Source organism: Onychostruthus taczanowskii, unplaced genomic scaffold (assembly GCF_017590055.1).
Source record: "Onychostruthus taczanowskii isolate IOZ18803 unplaced genomic scaffold, ASM1759005v1 scaffold21, whole genome shotgun sequence".
Taxonomy (NCBI): Eukaryota; Metazoa; Chordata; class Aves; order Passeriformes; family Passeridae; genus Onychostruthus; species Onychostruthus taczanowskii.
In genome coordinates, this window is record NW_024499351.1 from 11,543,181 (window position 1) to 11,559,561 (window position 16,381).

The following is a 16,381-nucleotide window of genomic DNA, read 5'->3' on the forward strand; positions in this document are numbered from 1 at the left end:
CAAGGCAGTCCCTTTTAAAGGTTTTTGTGGCAAGTTTAGAGCATTGGAATGAGAGAGCATTACAGGGGGCAGTCTCTGGCACTCCTGCAGCAAGGGCAGGCTCCTGTTCCAGTCAAAGGAAGTACACTCCAGACCACAACAGGCCAGTAACCGACTGCTGAGAGCTCACTGACCAAAGGCTTAAGTGCCTAACCTAGTCTAGGCTTACCACGGTGCAATGTGTGCCAGTAGGGAAACAGTAGGATGAGAATAAAGCAGTGGCTGAGAAACAGGACAGAACAGGGGAAAAAACCAAATAAACAAACCAGGAGATTAAAAGGTCAAATTATTTTATTTAAAGCTCTACACAAGCACTTTGATCTCTGGGGGTTGATAGTAAATTGTCTTCTGGAAATGCTGGTTCTCAAAGGCACAAAATGGCTACCAAGCTCTGAGGCACTGGAGAGGTAGGCAGACCATCTCACAGCCCAAGCAGCCATATCTCAATGTGGATGCTCCCTGCTTGCAGAGATACCTACATCCCATCTGCTTTTGTAGATGTAGGATTCCTCTGGTCCTGGAAGTCAGGGTGGAGGAGGAAGCATCTTTAGTTCAGCTCTGGGAATATACAGAACTGCAGTACCTACAGATTACCCTTTGCATCAAGAGCTTGGTCCCTTCAGTTTATGACTGTCACAGGAGCAGCCAAGGTGTGTATTCCACCAGGGCTGGGCAGAAAGCACCTGTCTGCAATCACAAAGGTCCTCTTCAAAAGGGAGAAGAATGTATTGCCTTCCTGGATCAGGCTGGATGGTCCTGACTGTGTTTTGGCTAAGATGGCGCCACCTTGAGCTCTGCTTGACCTGATTTCCAAGCACAAGTGTGCTGTGATTTCTGGTTTGTCTCCTGTCCTCCTCAATTTGCAGCAAAAAAATCTTCCCTACAACAAGGCTTGGAGACAATAAACAAGAACAGTAATTTGAAATGCTGATCCTCACCCTTGGGGGAGGCACAGTGGTGAGAGGAGGAAGAGCTCCTTGCAGGAGTCATTTGTTCAGCAGGGAGAATTCTTAAGTGCAATCACATTGTCCAGCAGGCGTAAATAAGAGCAATCAGCAATGCCATGGCCACAGCAAGGGCAGCATTCTTGCGATTTTCCTTACGAAGCACACTCAGTTCTTTCTCTGGGAAGCAAACAAAAGACTTGCCTGTGAAGGTTCTTCATGTTGCAGCTACACCTCTTTTCAAAACTCTTAGAAGCACAAAGCTACCTTGGCCATAGGCAAAAATTTTGGGAGCAGTATGCAAAGCTGCCAACAGGATGTGCTGAATGGGAAGTAAATACCCAAACTAGTAGGAACCTTTTCATTTGCTCTCATCCTGACACTCGTGGTAGCTGTGCTTGGGAATACTCCAGTGCCAGGCCAGTTCCTGTTGGCAAATGACATTGCTGTAGGCCTCGACTAAGGACAGACTGTGTCATTAGAATAACTGCTTGTTCCCTAAGAGAACGAAGGAGTCAGGAGGGCAGAGAGCTATTTCTACCATCTTCTAGATGTAACAGCCTGGTATCTCTTTCTAGTGCTAAAATTTAAATATAACTGTAGTGACCTTTGAGTGCTGCAGAATCTATACTTCCTTACATCAGAAGGATCAGTGAGGAAAAGGTCTGAACCTGGGCACTTACTCTGTTGGGGTCTGAAGCTCTTTAGAGATAGGTAAACTAGGGAGAAGGAAAGCAACCTAAGAACCACAGATGCAGAGAGAGGAAGACAGTGGCTACTTCAAGTATGGAGTCTTGCCAATCTCCATTTCTGTTTGGTTCCCTTTACCGAAGATGAGAACCCCACTCTTAGTAGTTCTGTTCCACAGACTTTGCTGGCTGGTAGAGGCAAGCAGTGAGGCCTCCAGCCTTACAGACTGCAAGGCCAAACAGCACTAAGTGTGTGGCAGGCAAGGTTGGGTGTGGACTGGCCAGAGACAGCCTGTTTTTGTTGCCGAGTTCATCTGCAGAGACCACACACGTTACTGTCTCTACAGTTTGCACAAGCAGCTTCCAGCAGTTCTCCAAGTGGTGCTGGTAATCAAAAAAGACTTCTAGCTGTTCTTTCTGCTCCATTGTTCACCTAATACAAGCATTCTCATGCAGCCAGAGAGCAATCTGCTTGAATCTGCAAGGCCACAAAGGAGGTGACAGGGTCACATAACCTCATGCACAGCAGTGCCAGCTTAAACTGATGCTGACAATGCCATTGTCAGCAGCTGCTGTTCATGGACTCAAGTGCATCAGCTGGAATAAGGAAAGATTTAGTCAGAGGCCAAAGCTGTGATGTCACCATTAGGTGAGGCTGTTGCTGCTGTCTGAGCTGCTGTCAGACTGCTCTGCTGATGGCACCAGGGATGGCTGACTGCTGGCTGGTAAAAGGGTGGCAGCAATTTCCAGTCTTCTGCTGTCTCTAGCGGTAGGCCCTTAGAGAACAGCTTTCAGTCTGTTTAAAGTAACTGTTATTCTTCTGGAAACAGTCCTCTAGCACAAGTTATAATTACAAATTTGCTGGCCATACCCCAGCTTTCAACCCTCTAGACCTAAAACAATCCTTGTGCCTCTTTCCTTGTGTGAGCTCTGCTGCTTGCAGATCTGCAGAGTACTGCCAAGCAGGTAAAACACTGATCAATACCAGGAGCCTGAAGATGTACAAAGCAGCACCTCTAGTGGAATGGAAGTCCTGTCAAGTGTGGTATCTCAGAGAGACTTTCATTCTAACTGTCTACAGTAGGACTTGCACCAAGGAAAGACCACATCCGTGTGAGTTGCTATGCTCTTCTGCTGAGTGGCCTCATAAATTGATGCAGTAAGAACCTTCCCCAAGGAAGGTATATTTTGCTACACTCCTGATAGCAATTGCCTTCTTGCCTAGCAAGCCTCTACTAGGAAAAAAAAAAGGTTGGGGAGAGGGATGTTAAAAGCTACTTGAGCCAATCTGTTAGCTATCTAAAGACTGGTAATTTGGGGTATGGGGAGGGGGACATTTTCTCCCCTTCATTAGCTGATGCTTATTTTTTTCCCTATGGAAGTACAGCTCAAGTAGGAGGATGCAGACTCCTATTATAATATGCTGACTACATTTCCATTAGTCTAGCTCCCTTTGGTTGAAGCTAAATTCAAAGGCAGAAGTCAGAGGTGGCAGGAGCTTGAAGACAAAGCTAAGCTGCAGCACTGATCCCATCCTGCCCAGAGGGACCATTTTTAATGAAGCTCTTACCATAGTTGTCAGCTTTGGTCATTAGTAAGTTTCGCTCTCTCTCCAGTGACTTTCTGTAATGAGAAGAGGAGTTCATTACCTGCGAGGCAGAACACAGCCTATTTCTTTGCTTACATGATGGAAGAGAGACTGTTCCCACTGCTGGGAATATCTGCTCAGAGGATGAGCCCCTCACCCCTCCCTGTTGGAAGGGTGACAGTTTAGAAGTACCCAGTGCAAGAGAAGAGATGCAGCATTTTAGATTATTTTTTTCTTCCCCTAAATTGCTTCCTATCTCTCCTTTCAGGAGAGCAGTGTAGGTAAACAGCTAGAAAGGGCTCTTGGGTCGTTCCCCTACTCTAGTTCCCCCTAGGTGAGGCAGGAAGTTCTGACACAGCTATGGGATGGGGCAGGGTCCTTATATCCTCTCTGGAGGATCCTGCCCCTCCACCACATTTGGCTTAGTGCTGGAACAGTAATTCTTCTCAACATTTGATGCTGGGACCCCTTTGTCAGAGGTATCCAATTTACAGAAATTGGTGAACTCAAGGAAACAAGCTGAATCCAAACCTAGTACTAATGAGGTAAACAACCTGTCATTAGACTGAAGACTCATAATAACAAAAAAGACTAAGTTAGGCCAACCCAGCCCTTGTCTTAAACTGCACAAGATGATTAATTAATATACAGATTAAAATATAAACCCAAAATAAAATTTCTGAAAGCAGCAGTGTTTCTGTTATGGCAGTGAGGACACGTCAGTCCTTTCAGACTCTGCACATAAATAAACATGCACTAACAAATAATATCCTGGTTCAGAGAAGGCAGAAAGTGTAACAGAGTTTGTTGTTCCCCTTGGGGCACAGCAAGAACAACCTGTAGGAGGAAAGAGATCCAAATCTATGTGTACAGCTAGTTAAGTGTAAGTGCAAGAAAGCAAGCTACATCAGGAGCAGCAGGAAAGGGCTCTAAAAGAAAACTGGGTGGAGAGCAGCCAGGAGGAAGTGAGAAGACATTTACCAACATGACTGAGCTGCCACTTAGAAATTTGCCTTGTGAAGAGAGTCAAGGGAAGAAGCTTTGAGAAAGAGACCTGAAGAAACCATGACAACTGAACTTCAAAGTGGAAGAGCAGAACTCCTCTTTGTGTGCTATACACTGAATCGATAATTTTGATCACAGTACCTTCCCTCCAGGGTTTTTCAAAGGGTCTGGAATAGGACAATGGAAGTTCTGTTTCTATTTCCATACAAGCTGTAAAACTCACAGAGGGCCCCAAGAATCTTAATTCATAACTCTTTGCTCTAGACCCTATATTTCAGTCAGAAGCTATCATCTATCACACCCTGTCAAGTTATCACAACTGTAGGTTTGGTTGTTGGCCACCTAAGCCCCAAATAAAGAATACAAGCAGTAACAAGGAGAATTTAGGCCAGAAAAGGATTGTTGTGATGAGGAACTACAGAGAAGAGGGACAGGAAGAGACAGGATCCTCTCTAAATATGGATGGGGATATAAAACTCCAGTAAAGGAAGAGGGGGGAGTGCAAAGGAGAGCTTAACAAAGAAGTTAAACTAAGCCTGATAAATATCAGGGGATGGAGACATCACTATTACTATGATCATTTCTAATGGGGTTCTACAGACAGTACTGTAGAGTGAAGACCAGGATGATCAGGACCACTCCCTAGGCTGATGACTGAGCTTCCCAGACTTTTTGCTTTGAGCAGAGCAGTAGGATGCTAGTGACTGAAAAAATGTCCTCAAGCAGAGAGATTTGAGAATCAGCTGGGACATCTAAAATCTCTTGTTTCACACTCAAGAGAAACAGCAGGTTCTGCCTATGTCATCTACAAAATCCAGGCCAAAGTCCTTGCTTGAGTCCCAGCTCTAGAAGCAACAACTGCTGCCTCTATGGCAGCCACAGATTTCAGGGGAATTATCCCTCTTAGCATTCCCAAGAAAAGCCAGTGTGTTAATTCATCCCTATATCCAGACACAATAGCAACACAGGCACAGGTATTTTCCCTCAGCTTCTTTTGCAGCTGGATCCCAACCTGGTTTAGCCCTCAGTAGTAGTCACTGCACATCTCCCTGACTGAACCCAGGTGGCTTCATCAAGGCTTGAGCAGCAGGGTGCAGAAAACCTTTGCCAGACTCACAGAGCAGGTTCATAACAGGCCAGGAGCCAGGCCTGCAAATGAACTGGCAAGTGTCAGGCACTACTTCTCTGGCTGTGGCACAGCTTGGAGTCAGGCTGTTAATAAGATACAGCTCTATCTCTATATCACTGCACTTCTCACAGGGGCAAGTTCCCCAAGAAAGCTTCAAGCTGTGGGAATAGAGTCTTGTTATGGGGAAATCACACATTTCCACCCCTTCAAGAGCCCTTGTTTGGTCCTGCAGCATGATGACAGCTAAGCTAAAGTGTACACACAGCTGTGTAAGCAGCTGGTCAGCAGTACCTTCCTTCGGGGCTGAGCTTCTCCCTGCGCAGCTTAAGGTCCACCTCTTCCATGCTCTGTCTGCAGCGTGCCAGCTTCTCCTCCAATCCATCAATCTGAAAAACATCACACCAGTCACCATCATTTCTTCTCCCAGTTTACAAGGACTCATTCCCATTCAGATGGTGGTAGTTCAGCCACTATTCCTCCCCAGACCAAGGGAAGAATCCCAAATCTGCGCAGAGATCATAGCACAGAGAGCTCATCATCTCCCAGCTCAGCCTGTATTCTAGCCTAGACAACTGTAACATCATCACCCTAGACACAGCCAAACCAGCCCTGATACTGCCTATTGTGTGGCCAGCACCCTTTTGCTAGGATCTGATCCTGTTCCAGCCTGCTCTAGTTTCTTTGCATGTGGATCTACAAGCAAAGGTGTGATCTTAGGTATCTTTATGCAATTAAAGGATAAAAAGAGAGACACTGGCCTAAACCAAAGCCTGAGGAACAGGGTGTTATTTTAGCACTGTGAATGGATGCAGAAATCTACAAAGCACCCTCAGCTGTCTGGTTGGGTGAAGAGGGAACAAAGGGATACTTCCAGTCTCTTTTACCCAACTAAATCTACAACAGCAACAGGAGTCTGCACAGTATGGTCAAGAGAGTATTCACCACTGGCTCCTTCAACCTGTACCAAGTGCTGGCACCAACATGTTTCCATGCAGAAAAACATTGGTTATAGTGGCTTCATGAGCTCTGTCACTGCCCACAGCTTCAGTGCCACTTGATTATAGATTCAGGTTATCTCCTTGTGTCTCTTCATCAAGTATCCCAACAGCCACCCCTGTGTCTTCCTGTGGAGGGGAGTAACCACAGCTAAGCACAGGAGGGTTCATTTCCTTGTATGCAAACAGACTGCTCAGGAGGGAATCCTACCATGGCCCACAGTTCTGGGAATCATTCCTCTCTTCTGCCTGGCAACCACAGCATAGACATCTCAAGGAAAACTTTGTCTTTCAAGCTTGCTTCCAGCAGGGAAACTAATCAGGCAATATGAACACAACAACCTAGCCTGAAAGAAAATGGCCTCGGTGCACTAAGGTGGCAATGACCTCTCTTCTGAGCTACTTAGTGCAACACTCCTGCTGTGCCTGGTTCTCCAGGGAAGGCCAAGGCTGGCAGCACAGCCACCCTGTGGTGGGAGCTTTCACACACCAGACGCTAAGAGGCAGCACAGTCCCGGGTAAAGGTGGAATGAGCTGCCTGGACACCAGCCTCAGAAGCAGCCCAGAGCACAAACACACTCATAAACAGTAATAAGGGAAACAAAATCAAAGGTAGTGATCCCTAATTATTGCTGCTTTGGGGATCAGCTCTGTTCTGATCAGCTCCTGTTAATGAGCTCATTAACAATCTCACACCTTCAGCTCAGGAAAAGCAGGCAAGCATTATAACTAAGCAGGACTGGAGAGAAGAGGCTTGACACAAAGCAGACCATGAAATGAAGTTTAACCAGTCAGTTAAATAGTCTGGAAGGAGCACAGCAGAGCTGGGGAGGCAGACATATAAGAAGGCTCAAATAAATCTTTGATTTATCAGGTAGCAATCTCAAAGTCCTGGGCTATTAGGCAACTCTGCCGGTGCTCAAGATGCCAAACTCCCCAGAGGCACATGTACAGCTTCCTGAGCCCAAGGGGAGCACCAAGGCATATCACCTGATCCCAAAGCTCAGGGAATAGCACTTCAGTGTTTGGCAATGCTTGGGTTTGCCTGGATGAGGATAGTTGTCCTCCTCCATTTCCAGCTGTGCCAGTTAAGAATGTTAACTGCAGCTGCTCATCACCATGTCATGCACTACAACTCGGTCAGCATGATGCATTGCCCCAGTCTGCTTCAGGGACAAAAAAGGACTTCACCCAGGCCAGCTCTGACCACACATATCAGCAAGTTAATTTAATAGCACAGTGTGGTACAGCACAGGTGGAGTGTTGGTCCAGTGAAATTTAAGAATGACCATCTCCCTCACCAGTTCCTACCATTTGCAAATGGCTGTTTCTGCTCCCTTAGCTGTTGGAAACCCTTACATGCACACACAGGAAAAGATTCTTCAGCATGTGTTACCTGGCTCCTCTTTAGCCTGTTACATTATTACAGTGCACCATGGCTTCTCTGGAAATATATTTTAAACTAATGCTAAATAATACATTAAAGAATTAATGAGAGCTTTAGTTAGTCAGCTGCCAACCCCACCACTAAATTATCCATGCTACTGCACTCCAATCCTCTCCTCCATGCCTGCTCCTCCTAGCTGGCAGTTGCTCTCACTAGTATATTCTCTGCCCATACTTCCCTCATTTCATGAGACTTAACAAGAGTATATTCTGCCCAGCTTTGTCAGTGCTTTCACTTTCTGCTGACTAAAAATCTCCAGATTCCACATAATACTTTAAAGTTTCAACTGGTTTTACTGCTCTTAAATCAAAACCCAAGTTTGGGTCCCCTGCTGGAGAGCAATAATTTGCTAATAAACCACATGCCCCAGAACTGCACCATCAGCTGTGCTGAGCTGGGGGCACAAGGGATAAAAAATAACCAGAAAAAAAAAGAAAAAGCAAGGAAGGAGGAACAGATTGCTGAATGAACAAAATACTTTTCTGTCAGAATCTCACTACTTCTTTTCTTCTGGCTAGCCTGGATTATTAGGGGTTATAAGGAAGGAGAAGAGTGGGGATTCACAGATGTTATCTATTCACTGTGCCTCAGTTTCCCTACTTATAAATTAAGACAATATAATCTGCCTCCTGCAGGCAGCTTATTTGAATAAGAAGACACCGACCCAAACTATGGGCAGAGCTTATCTTGATATGTCAATGCCATTGCCTTGCTTGGCATTTAGGAGCTGCTCCTGCAAGCCAGGAGTGTCTTGGCAACTCAGCCATCCAAGTAACTCTTCACTGCAGAACAAAAGAAAGAAACAGAAAATAAGCACAGGGAAAAAAAAGAGTAATGCTGGGCAACTATTGATTACTCTCTGGGCTGCTAAGGAAACTCCTAGGAGGGGCCAGAGTCTGTAAAATTGTAGCACAAGAAAACCTGTAGGGCTTTGCCATAATTCCCTGCTACAGCCAGTGCTCCCAGGAGAGCAATCCTAGAAGCAGGTGCTCACCTGAGCTTGCTGTGGATGGAAAGCTTTCCCTCCTACTAAAAAATACTTGTGGTTAGTTGGGGTACATACCTGTGCACACTGGAAGCCCACAGGAAAACAAGGAGCCAAGCTCATTTAGCTGAACCACCCTTGCACTTCACACTGCTTTATCTCTTTAGTGGCAATCTCAGCACAGTGCCTCCTAAGTTGCAAAGATGAACCTTTCCTCCTTTTAGCCCTCCTTTCCTTGAAGGGGATCCTCTGGGACAGAGCTGAAATGCAGCAAGCAGAAAGCTCACAGGACAGATCCTCAGGTTCACACAGATGGTAGCAGGGACACAGGACTTCACTCACAGCAACATTCTTTAAGTAGTTCCAGTTAAAAAGGGGAAGTGAAACATGTACTTCACATCCAGGCAGCAGATCTGGGCACACAGAGCTGCCCTTCTGAAGCTCCTCAGGAGACACTCCAGAAAGTCAAGTCCCAGCAGCTTTGGATACACACAGGGATCTAAGACCAGATGCCTCCTTTGCTCCACAGGTATGATAAGGCATTCAGCTATTTTTGCTAAATTCTGGCAACACTTGCTCATGATCTGGAAACCTTTTTAAACTAGAGAGACCTGGAATGGATTTCAATCCAAACTGATTTACCTGCTTATTACAAATTCTATTTGTTGGGACCATCTTGGGCAGAGAGCCCGAAATGGCTCACATAAAGGCAGAGACAAAGAGAGAAGTGAAAAAGAAGCAGCTTTGCTTATAGAATTGAGCTGGACCCCATTTAATACATTTTGTAGCGAATTAATGAAAGCTTTCTTTTCCAGCAGAAAGGCTAAAAGCGCTTTTCAAGAACTGGCATCCACCCTCTGCTTTTATGAATTCCCTAATTAAGATACTGGCAAAGAGCCATATCACACATACATTGACATCCAACAGCATTAGGTAATGAGGTTTTCATCTTCTGACCCTCATAAAACAGATCAAAGCCAGCTGAAGAGGTGGGGGCAAAGAAAAAACCCCTTCCCTGAGCAGTCTTTACATGCCTTGTCACCTGCCAGCACACTTGAGCTGTTCTTTCACCGAAGAATTAATGGTTCCTGCATCCACAAATTTGGCTGGATTATTAAAATCAGTCCAGCAGAGACAAATTTTGTTTAAATTCAAGTGCTAACTTGCTGTTCATGGACACACTTCCATTTTCTCCATGCTCTTGGAATCATTCTGCACGCTGGAAAACCATTTCACAGACATGCCGCCCACAGCACGCTTGGAAATATTTACCAGCTATTCAGAGCAGAGGATGATCCACCAGCAAAGTCTAAGATGGCTCATGCAGAACAACCCTGTGTGTTGCTAAAGGAGGAAAGGCTGGATCCTACCTACACCTCCTCCTCCAGCTTTGCAGGGACCATCTTGTTAGTCAGTGGCTCCTGCCTCAGTGCAGACCAGCGGCTTTGCAGGACCACACACAGATGTGACCACAGGGCACGTGAGCCAGATTTTCAAAAACTTCTGCAAGAACAACTTCACTGAGCATGAACTGTGTCAGCCTTTTCCCTTTTCTTTATGTTCCTTCATAGACACTGATCAGCCATTGCCCTGTCAGAAGCAGCAACACATGTAACAATACTTTATAGAAACACACACCTGACATTTTGCTGGCCAGGCACTGCTTTAATTTAATGAACTTTTCTGTTTCTCTGATTTTTTTCAGTTGTTGCCTGAGCCACAAGTATATTTTTAGTGGTTACAATATCCCTTGGCAAGAAGTTTCACAAGAGGTTATGGGAAGAACCAACCCCTCCTGTTTGTTCTGAGCTTGTCAGCTGCTGGTTTCATTTGATAGCCCTAACTTTGTATTAACAGTGTATGTTCATTTTTCATTTAAAGCCACAAACAGTATGCAGAGGATATAGGCTTATATTGGGTGCCCTTGCAGTCAGGTTTTCCAGCTTAAAAGGACCTGGAATGCTTGGTAGTTTCCTTCATAAAGTTCTCCACACCTTTGGTCATCCATGTCACTCTCTTGAGTAAATTCCATTTTCACTATTTTGGTAGAAAATGGACCAGCAGTCTTGCCAGTTTCATTTTCCTGAAGAGTTTCCTCAAGCAGCTCCTATGCAGCATTGTCAATAGGGCTGCCTGTCAAAAGACTAGAGCTATATGAAAGAAGTGGCATGAAATTAAACCAACACAACATTATGGAGACCCATTTATATCTATTTAAACCAGATCATACCAATTACATCTGCAATTTGTAAGTGCAAGCTAATCTGATAAGTGTCCATATAGAAAATTGCATTCATTTAGCATCATGACTTCAGTTAAACAAGCATGACTCTGCCTAGATGAGGCCTTTCAAAGCTAGTCATGCATCACACCATACTAAGACTAATTTGAAAAGTTTTCTTTACAATCATAACAGCTCAGAAGGTAATACTGAACAGAGTAATTTTAACTTATGAATCTAGTATCTTGGTTGTCATGCAAACTGAAACACAGCCCTCTTTTCCTCTGGCTTAAAGGCATTTTTTTAGTTCCTCCCTAACTTCTCTTCAGCAGTGTTCTCATCACTGCAAGTGGAAAGAATTTTATCTTGTAGTAGTGTCTTTGCACAGAGATTTTTACCTGTAACACACAAAAAAGAGTAGTTTCAAAACTAGTATGTTCCGTCCTGAAAACTTCTAAAAAAAAACCCCAAAACTTAATCTAAAGCTACTACAAGTTCTCAAACACTTTGCAGGAATTTTCTGTGGCAGCTAAAATCAGTCCCTCTTCATTCTGTGAACAGCAAGTCCCTAACAGGCTGAGCCATTTTGCGACCTCTCTTTTTGTAAGGTAGACCCTACCACCTCAACTCTTCTTGTGTGCCACTTCTCAAACCACAACCAAAAAAAAAAAAAAATCACTGTTCAATTCTCTCTGGTAGGCTCGCCAAAGGAAGCCTGGACACCCCTCTGGACTCCCTTTGGTGGTTATTTGGGTTAGAGTGCCCAGAACTGTGTTTCTCTAATGAAAGTCTAACCAATGAAACACACCACATAACCATAAACTCAACTCCCATTCCACACAGCAGGATGAGAGGGGTTCTCATCAATACATATAAATATCTTAAAAGTGGGTGTGAAGAGGTTGGTGCCAAACTCTTTTCAGTGGTGCCCACTGACAGTAGGAGGAGCAATGCCTCTAAAACACAGAAGTTCCACCTCAATGTGAGGAAAAAACCTTTTTACACTGAAACAGACCACTGGAACAGGCTGGCAGGCTATAGTTTCCCTCTCTGGAGACATTCAAAATCTACCTGGTCACATTCCTGTGTGACCTGCTCTAGGTGACCCTGCCCTGGCCAGGGTGTTGGATGAGATGGTATCCAGAGGTCCTTTCCAGCCCTAAGGATTCTGTGACGCTCACCTTTACGTTACTAGCTGATGACACATATATGACATGCCCTGCCATTTTCTGGGCCTTTCCACTCTGGTTACCTTGGTCTGTGAGCATGTGCTCACTTGAAAACACTTCAGAGAGGTGACCAGTGAGAGTCACTGAATGAATTCTGCCCCATTTCAGCCATTTGTGAGGTACATTCAGGATTTGCTGTCCCCAGTATTCAGTCCCTGAAACTTGAACTCAGACTTGAGCCCAGACAGCACTGTTCAGTGCAGGAGCCAGAAAGACACATGCTTCAGAGAGATCCTAACTAACACAACTCAGGATGTTTACAGAAAGACAAAGCTTCAACAGAGCTTACCAGCAGCCCTCCTGCCACCCAGGAAATCACGGAATGGGTAAGATTTGAAGGGACCACAGTGGGTCATCTGCTCCAACCTCCCTGCTCAAGAAAAGTCATCCTCAAACACATGGCACAGGTGCAATCTCCAGTGAGGGAGAGACAAAGCACCCAAGCACAACGAAAAGGCAGTTTCAGAAGGGAGACATACTCTTAAAACGCAGCTTTTCCCCTTTCTCCTCGCTGTGATTTACAGGCCCCTCACATGCCGCTTTCCCACTGGGCTGCTCTCAAGAAGCAGCAGCAGCACACGGCTGCCTTCCACAGCCGCACGCACACAACGGGCTGCTGGTCACGGCCCCCGCAGCACACCCACGGGCACACACACCCCCACGGCCCCTCACGGCACAGGCTCAAGGGCTCGGCAGGAGCGAGGACACCGCACGCCGCCGCTCAAGGCGGGACCGAGGATGTAGCTCCAAGCCCCCGCCGCGCCCCCCTCACCTCCTGGGCCACGCTCGGCCCCGCTCGTCTCCTGCCCATGGTCCGGCCCCGCCCGCCGCGCATGCGCGCGCCGCCGCCGTGGCGCGGGGCCGCGCGCTGGGCTGGGCTGGGCGGGTGCCATGTTGGGGGGGGCGCCGCTGTCTGCCCCCGCCCATGGAGCCGCTGCCCCGGGACCGGGGCCGGCCCTGCGAGCCCGCTCGGCCTGGTTCCGACGCAGCCCAGGGCGAGCGGCAGCCAGAGCGGCGCCTCCCGCGTTGTGCCGCTGCTGGCCGCATCCTGCTGTGCCCTCTGTAGTGGTGGCGGATGAGGGATGGCTCCGGGAGGACCAGCAGGCTGGGAAGGCCGGGAAGCTGAGATGGGACTTCTTGGTCATGCCTGGTCCTGCCTCTCCGCCCCTCAGAGACCCGGCTCCCTCGGGTGCTGTCTGGGCAGATCCGAAGTGACCAGCTGGTTTTCCCGTGAGTGGAGCCAGCGCATCCCTGGCCACTCCAAACCTGGGCTTGTAGTGCCGGGCGTCACTCAGGAAGAAGGCAGGCTCGGAAACACCAGGCAAACCCAGAACGGCTGCTTTGTGCCATGTTGGGATAAATGAGAATGTTTTTGGACATCAGGAGGGATTTCTGCACTGAAAGGGTTGTAGACATTGGAACAGGCTGCCCAAGGAGGTGGTGAAGTCACCATCCCTGGAGGTGTTTAGGAAAAGATGATGTGGAACGCAGTGTCATGGTCTAGTTGACAGAATGGTATTTCATCACAGGTTGGACTCAGAGGTCTTTTCCAACCTAATTGATTCTGTGATTGTCTTATTCAGAGTGTCCTTGGGGCTTCCTACTCAAATGCTAGCGTTGTGTTAAAGTGGCTGAGGAAAAGCTGGCTGTGTTATCTACCTGGGAATGCACCTTCATGCATGCCAGCCAGTTCAGTGCAAGATACTAATCATGATGTTACATATGCATGACAACACTTGTTCTGACCAAGAAAGCTTTTTATGAAACACTGCAATCTTGTATTAAAAAAAAAAAAAAAAAAAAAAAGCAACACCACTGAAGTGCATCCATCTTCAGGGCAGGACATGGCTGCTACATGACAGAGAGCAGCAGCGCTATTTGTTGGCAAAAAAGGAAGGCTGGGCAGCAGCACCGTTTAGTAGGCATACAGAATTTTCATTTTGACTAAATACCCTCTGCTGACTGAAATTTTGCTGGAATGGCGGGAGTGCAGATGTGTGCCACACAAGTAGTGATAACACTGATACCTAATTGGTGTGTTTCATTTTTCTTTCAAACACCCCCCCTTCCTTCATTTTTACTGTGGTAGATGGCATGTGTTGGTAACAGCATCCCTCTCATTTTATGTCTGGAGAAAAATGAGGGACAGCTGTACTCTTTTCTGCTCCCCAGTGTGGTACTTGACTCTCTGCAACAGAGTCTATGCTTCTCAACCCAAAGGAGCCAGAACTCCCATCTCCAAGCTGAGACACTGTGGGATAACTGCTTTCCAAGCAGAAGCAGCTAGTCAGAAGGCAGTAAAGAAGCTGAGTGGTACCCAGCCAGCAGCCCTGGAGAAGCATAGCATCAGGGGGAGGGAGAAAATGAAAAAGTGGGAGAATGTTATTTTTCCCCTCTTAGACAGAAGACTTGATTAGTGAGTGTAAATACAATCTAAAAATGCATAGAGGTTTGAAGAAACCCATCTGTTATGGTTTACAATGGGCTGAAATAGCCATTAGTTCAACAGAAAGCATTTTCTCCTTCACAGAGGTGAGTATTGATTCAGGGGAGGACTGTCAATTCTCACATACACTTCTCCACAGAGAGACAAACACGCACCATTTTGCGGGCAGATGGCTGTGACCTTTGTTGTCACATCTTTTGGGAAGACAGAAAAGGGGAACTGGTTCCTCCCTCATAAGCAAGGCACCATTCCCACCACTGCAAGCAGCAGTTTTCAATTTATGTATTACTCCTTCTGGCACTCCTAAATCCATCAAGCTGATAACCTCATTATGCCTGTTACGTGGTCTTGTGTCTCCTGGTTCTGCCCTCAGCTGACACCTTTTCTTCATCCATCCCTGTTATGCCTTCATTTCCTATGTAATGTCATTCATGCCATCTACATGCTAATGCAAGAAAGAAAAACTTCCCTTTTCTCTGCAAATTTATGGCATTTTTCTTCTTGAAACATGAAGAACAGATCTGGAAGTTTTTCACATGCAATGACACTGGCTTCTGTGTTTTAGAATATTCACGGACATGAGTACGAACTTGAACTACTCCATATCAAGCAGCTGCTACTGACAACATGCATATCTAAGCTGGAAATCAAAAGTTTGTAGCTTGGAGAGCAGTCATATTATGGAACACACCTCCTGCCAGAAAGATGGGAGGAAAAGGATGAAATAGTTTTTAGTAGGCTCTGGAATGGGATGGTCTAACAGAAAGCCTGTAAGGGGAAGGTGCAGGATGTGATGACACAGGTGGGCACCAAATAACATATCCAGTAATGAGGCTGGATACATTCCTGGTGAGACCCTGCTCCGTGTCCCTGGTTGTGCTGTCCCTACTGCATCCTTGCAGCCAAAATGAGTGACAAAGTGGTGTTAGAAACTAAAAATATACAACTGTCAGCCTTAAAGGAACATTCAGGATACACTGCACTACGTGTCCAGAGGCAGGATCAGATACACTGATGCCACCCAAACAGGTGTTTTCCGTACCTGTGCATAACACAGCAGGAATGCTGGCACCTCCTCAGCACCTGTTACTCTGCTCATTGACTGGCAGAATCAAAGTTTTCAGGAAGGTTTGTCTCCTCTCTGTAAACTAATTGAGCTTGTTGCGTGTTGACCTATTCTCAGCACACATGGGGAGCAATTGATCAGCAACTTCTAACAACCTTATGTATTTGAGGTTCATTATCATATGCCCTCTTCTGTTTTCTTCCTGTTAGACTCAGTCCTCTTCTTTCAATCCTATGTGCATTTTGCACCTTTTATACTGTTTTTACTTTTCTCCCATCCAGACCTAGACTAATCCAATCTAACTTGGATGTATTGAGAAAGCAAAAATTATCCCCTTTGTCTTATAGGCAGTATGCCCTACTAATGCAGCCTACTAAGAACGAAATTTGTCTTTTAATACAATACTTTCATAATGGCAATTCATATTTGGTTCACAGCCCTGTAACTCCTCAATGTTTCCTCAGTGCTGAAGTGTAGGTAGGTATTACCCATTTCTTTACTGGTGTATTTAATTTCTTCCCCTTCTCAGTTCAGTATTTTGCATCAGTTTTATGAAATTTTAGCCAGCTGAATGTGAGCTATTTCTCCATTTTGCCAA

The 16,381-nt window shown here is 46.0% G+C and overlaps 1 protein-coding gene across 1 annotated transcript; it reads right to left on the minus strand.

Moving 5' to 3' along the window:
* Window positions 1-56: 56 nt before the first annotated feature.
* On the minus strand, window positions 57-13,092 carry CCDC167 (coiled-coil domain containing 167). Its single transcript, XM_041404387.1, has 4 exons — window positions 13,044-13,092; window positions 5,686-5,780; window positions 3,243-3,295; window positions 57-1,163 (listed from the first exon to the last, which is right to left on the minus strand). The coding sequence occupies exons 1-4, from the start codon at window positions 13,080-13,082 to the stop codon at window positions 1,060-1,062; spliced, it is 291 nt and encodes a 96-aa protein (XP_041260321.1). The 5' UTR covers window positions 13,083-13,092; the 3' UTR covers window positions 57-1,059.
* Between the last annotated feature and the right edge of the window lie 3,289 nt (window positions 13,093-16,381).

Excerpts from the sequence above, each read along its gene's own strand:
- CCDC167 (XM_041404387.1), bottom strand. The coding sequence starts at position 13,082 with ATGGGCAGGAGACGAGCGGGGCCGAGCGTGGCCCAGGAG. Across the intron at positions 5,781-13,043 it reads GGCCGAGCGTGGCCCAGGAG|ATTGATGGATTGGAGGAGAA; the intron begins GTGAGGGGGGCG and ends GATGTTTTTCAG. Across the intron at positions 1,164-3,242 it reads GACCAAAGCTGACAACTATG|AGAAAGAACTGAGTGTGCTT; the intron begins GTAAGAGCTTCA and ends TTTGCTTCCCAG.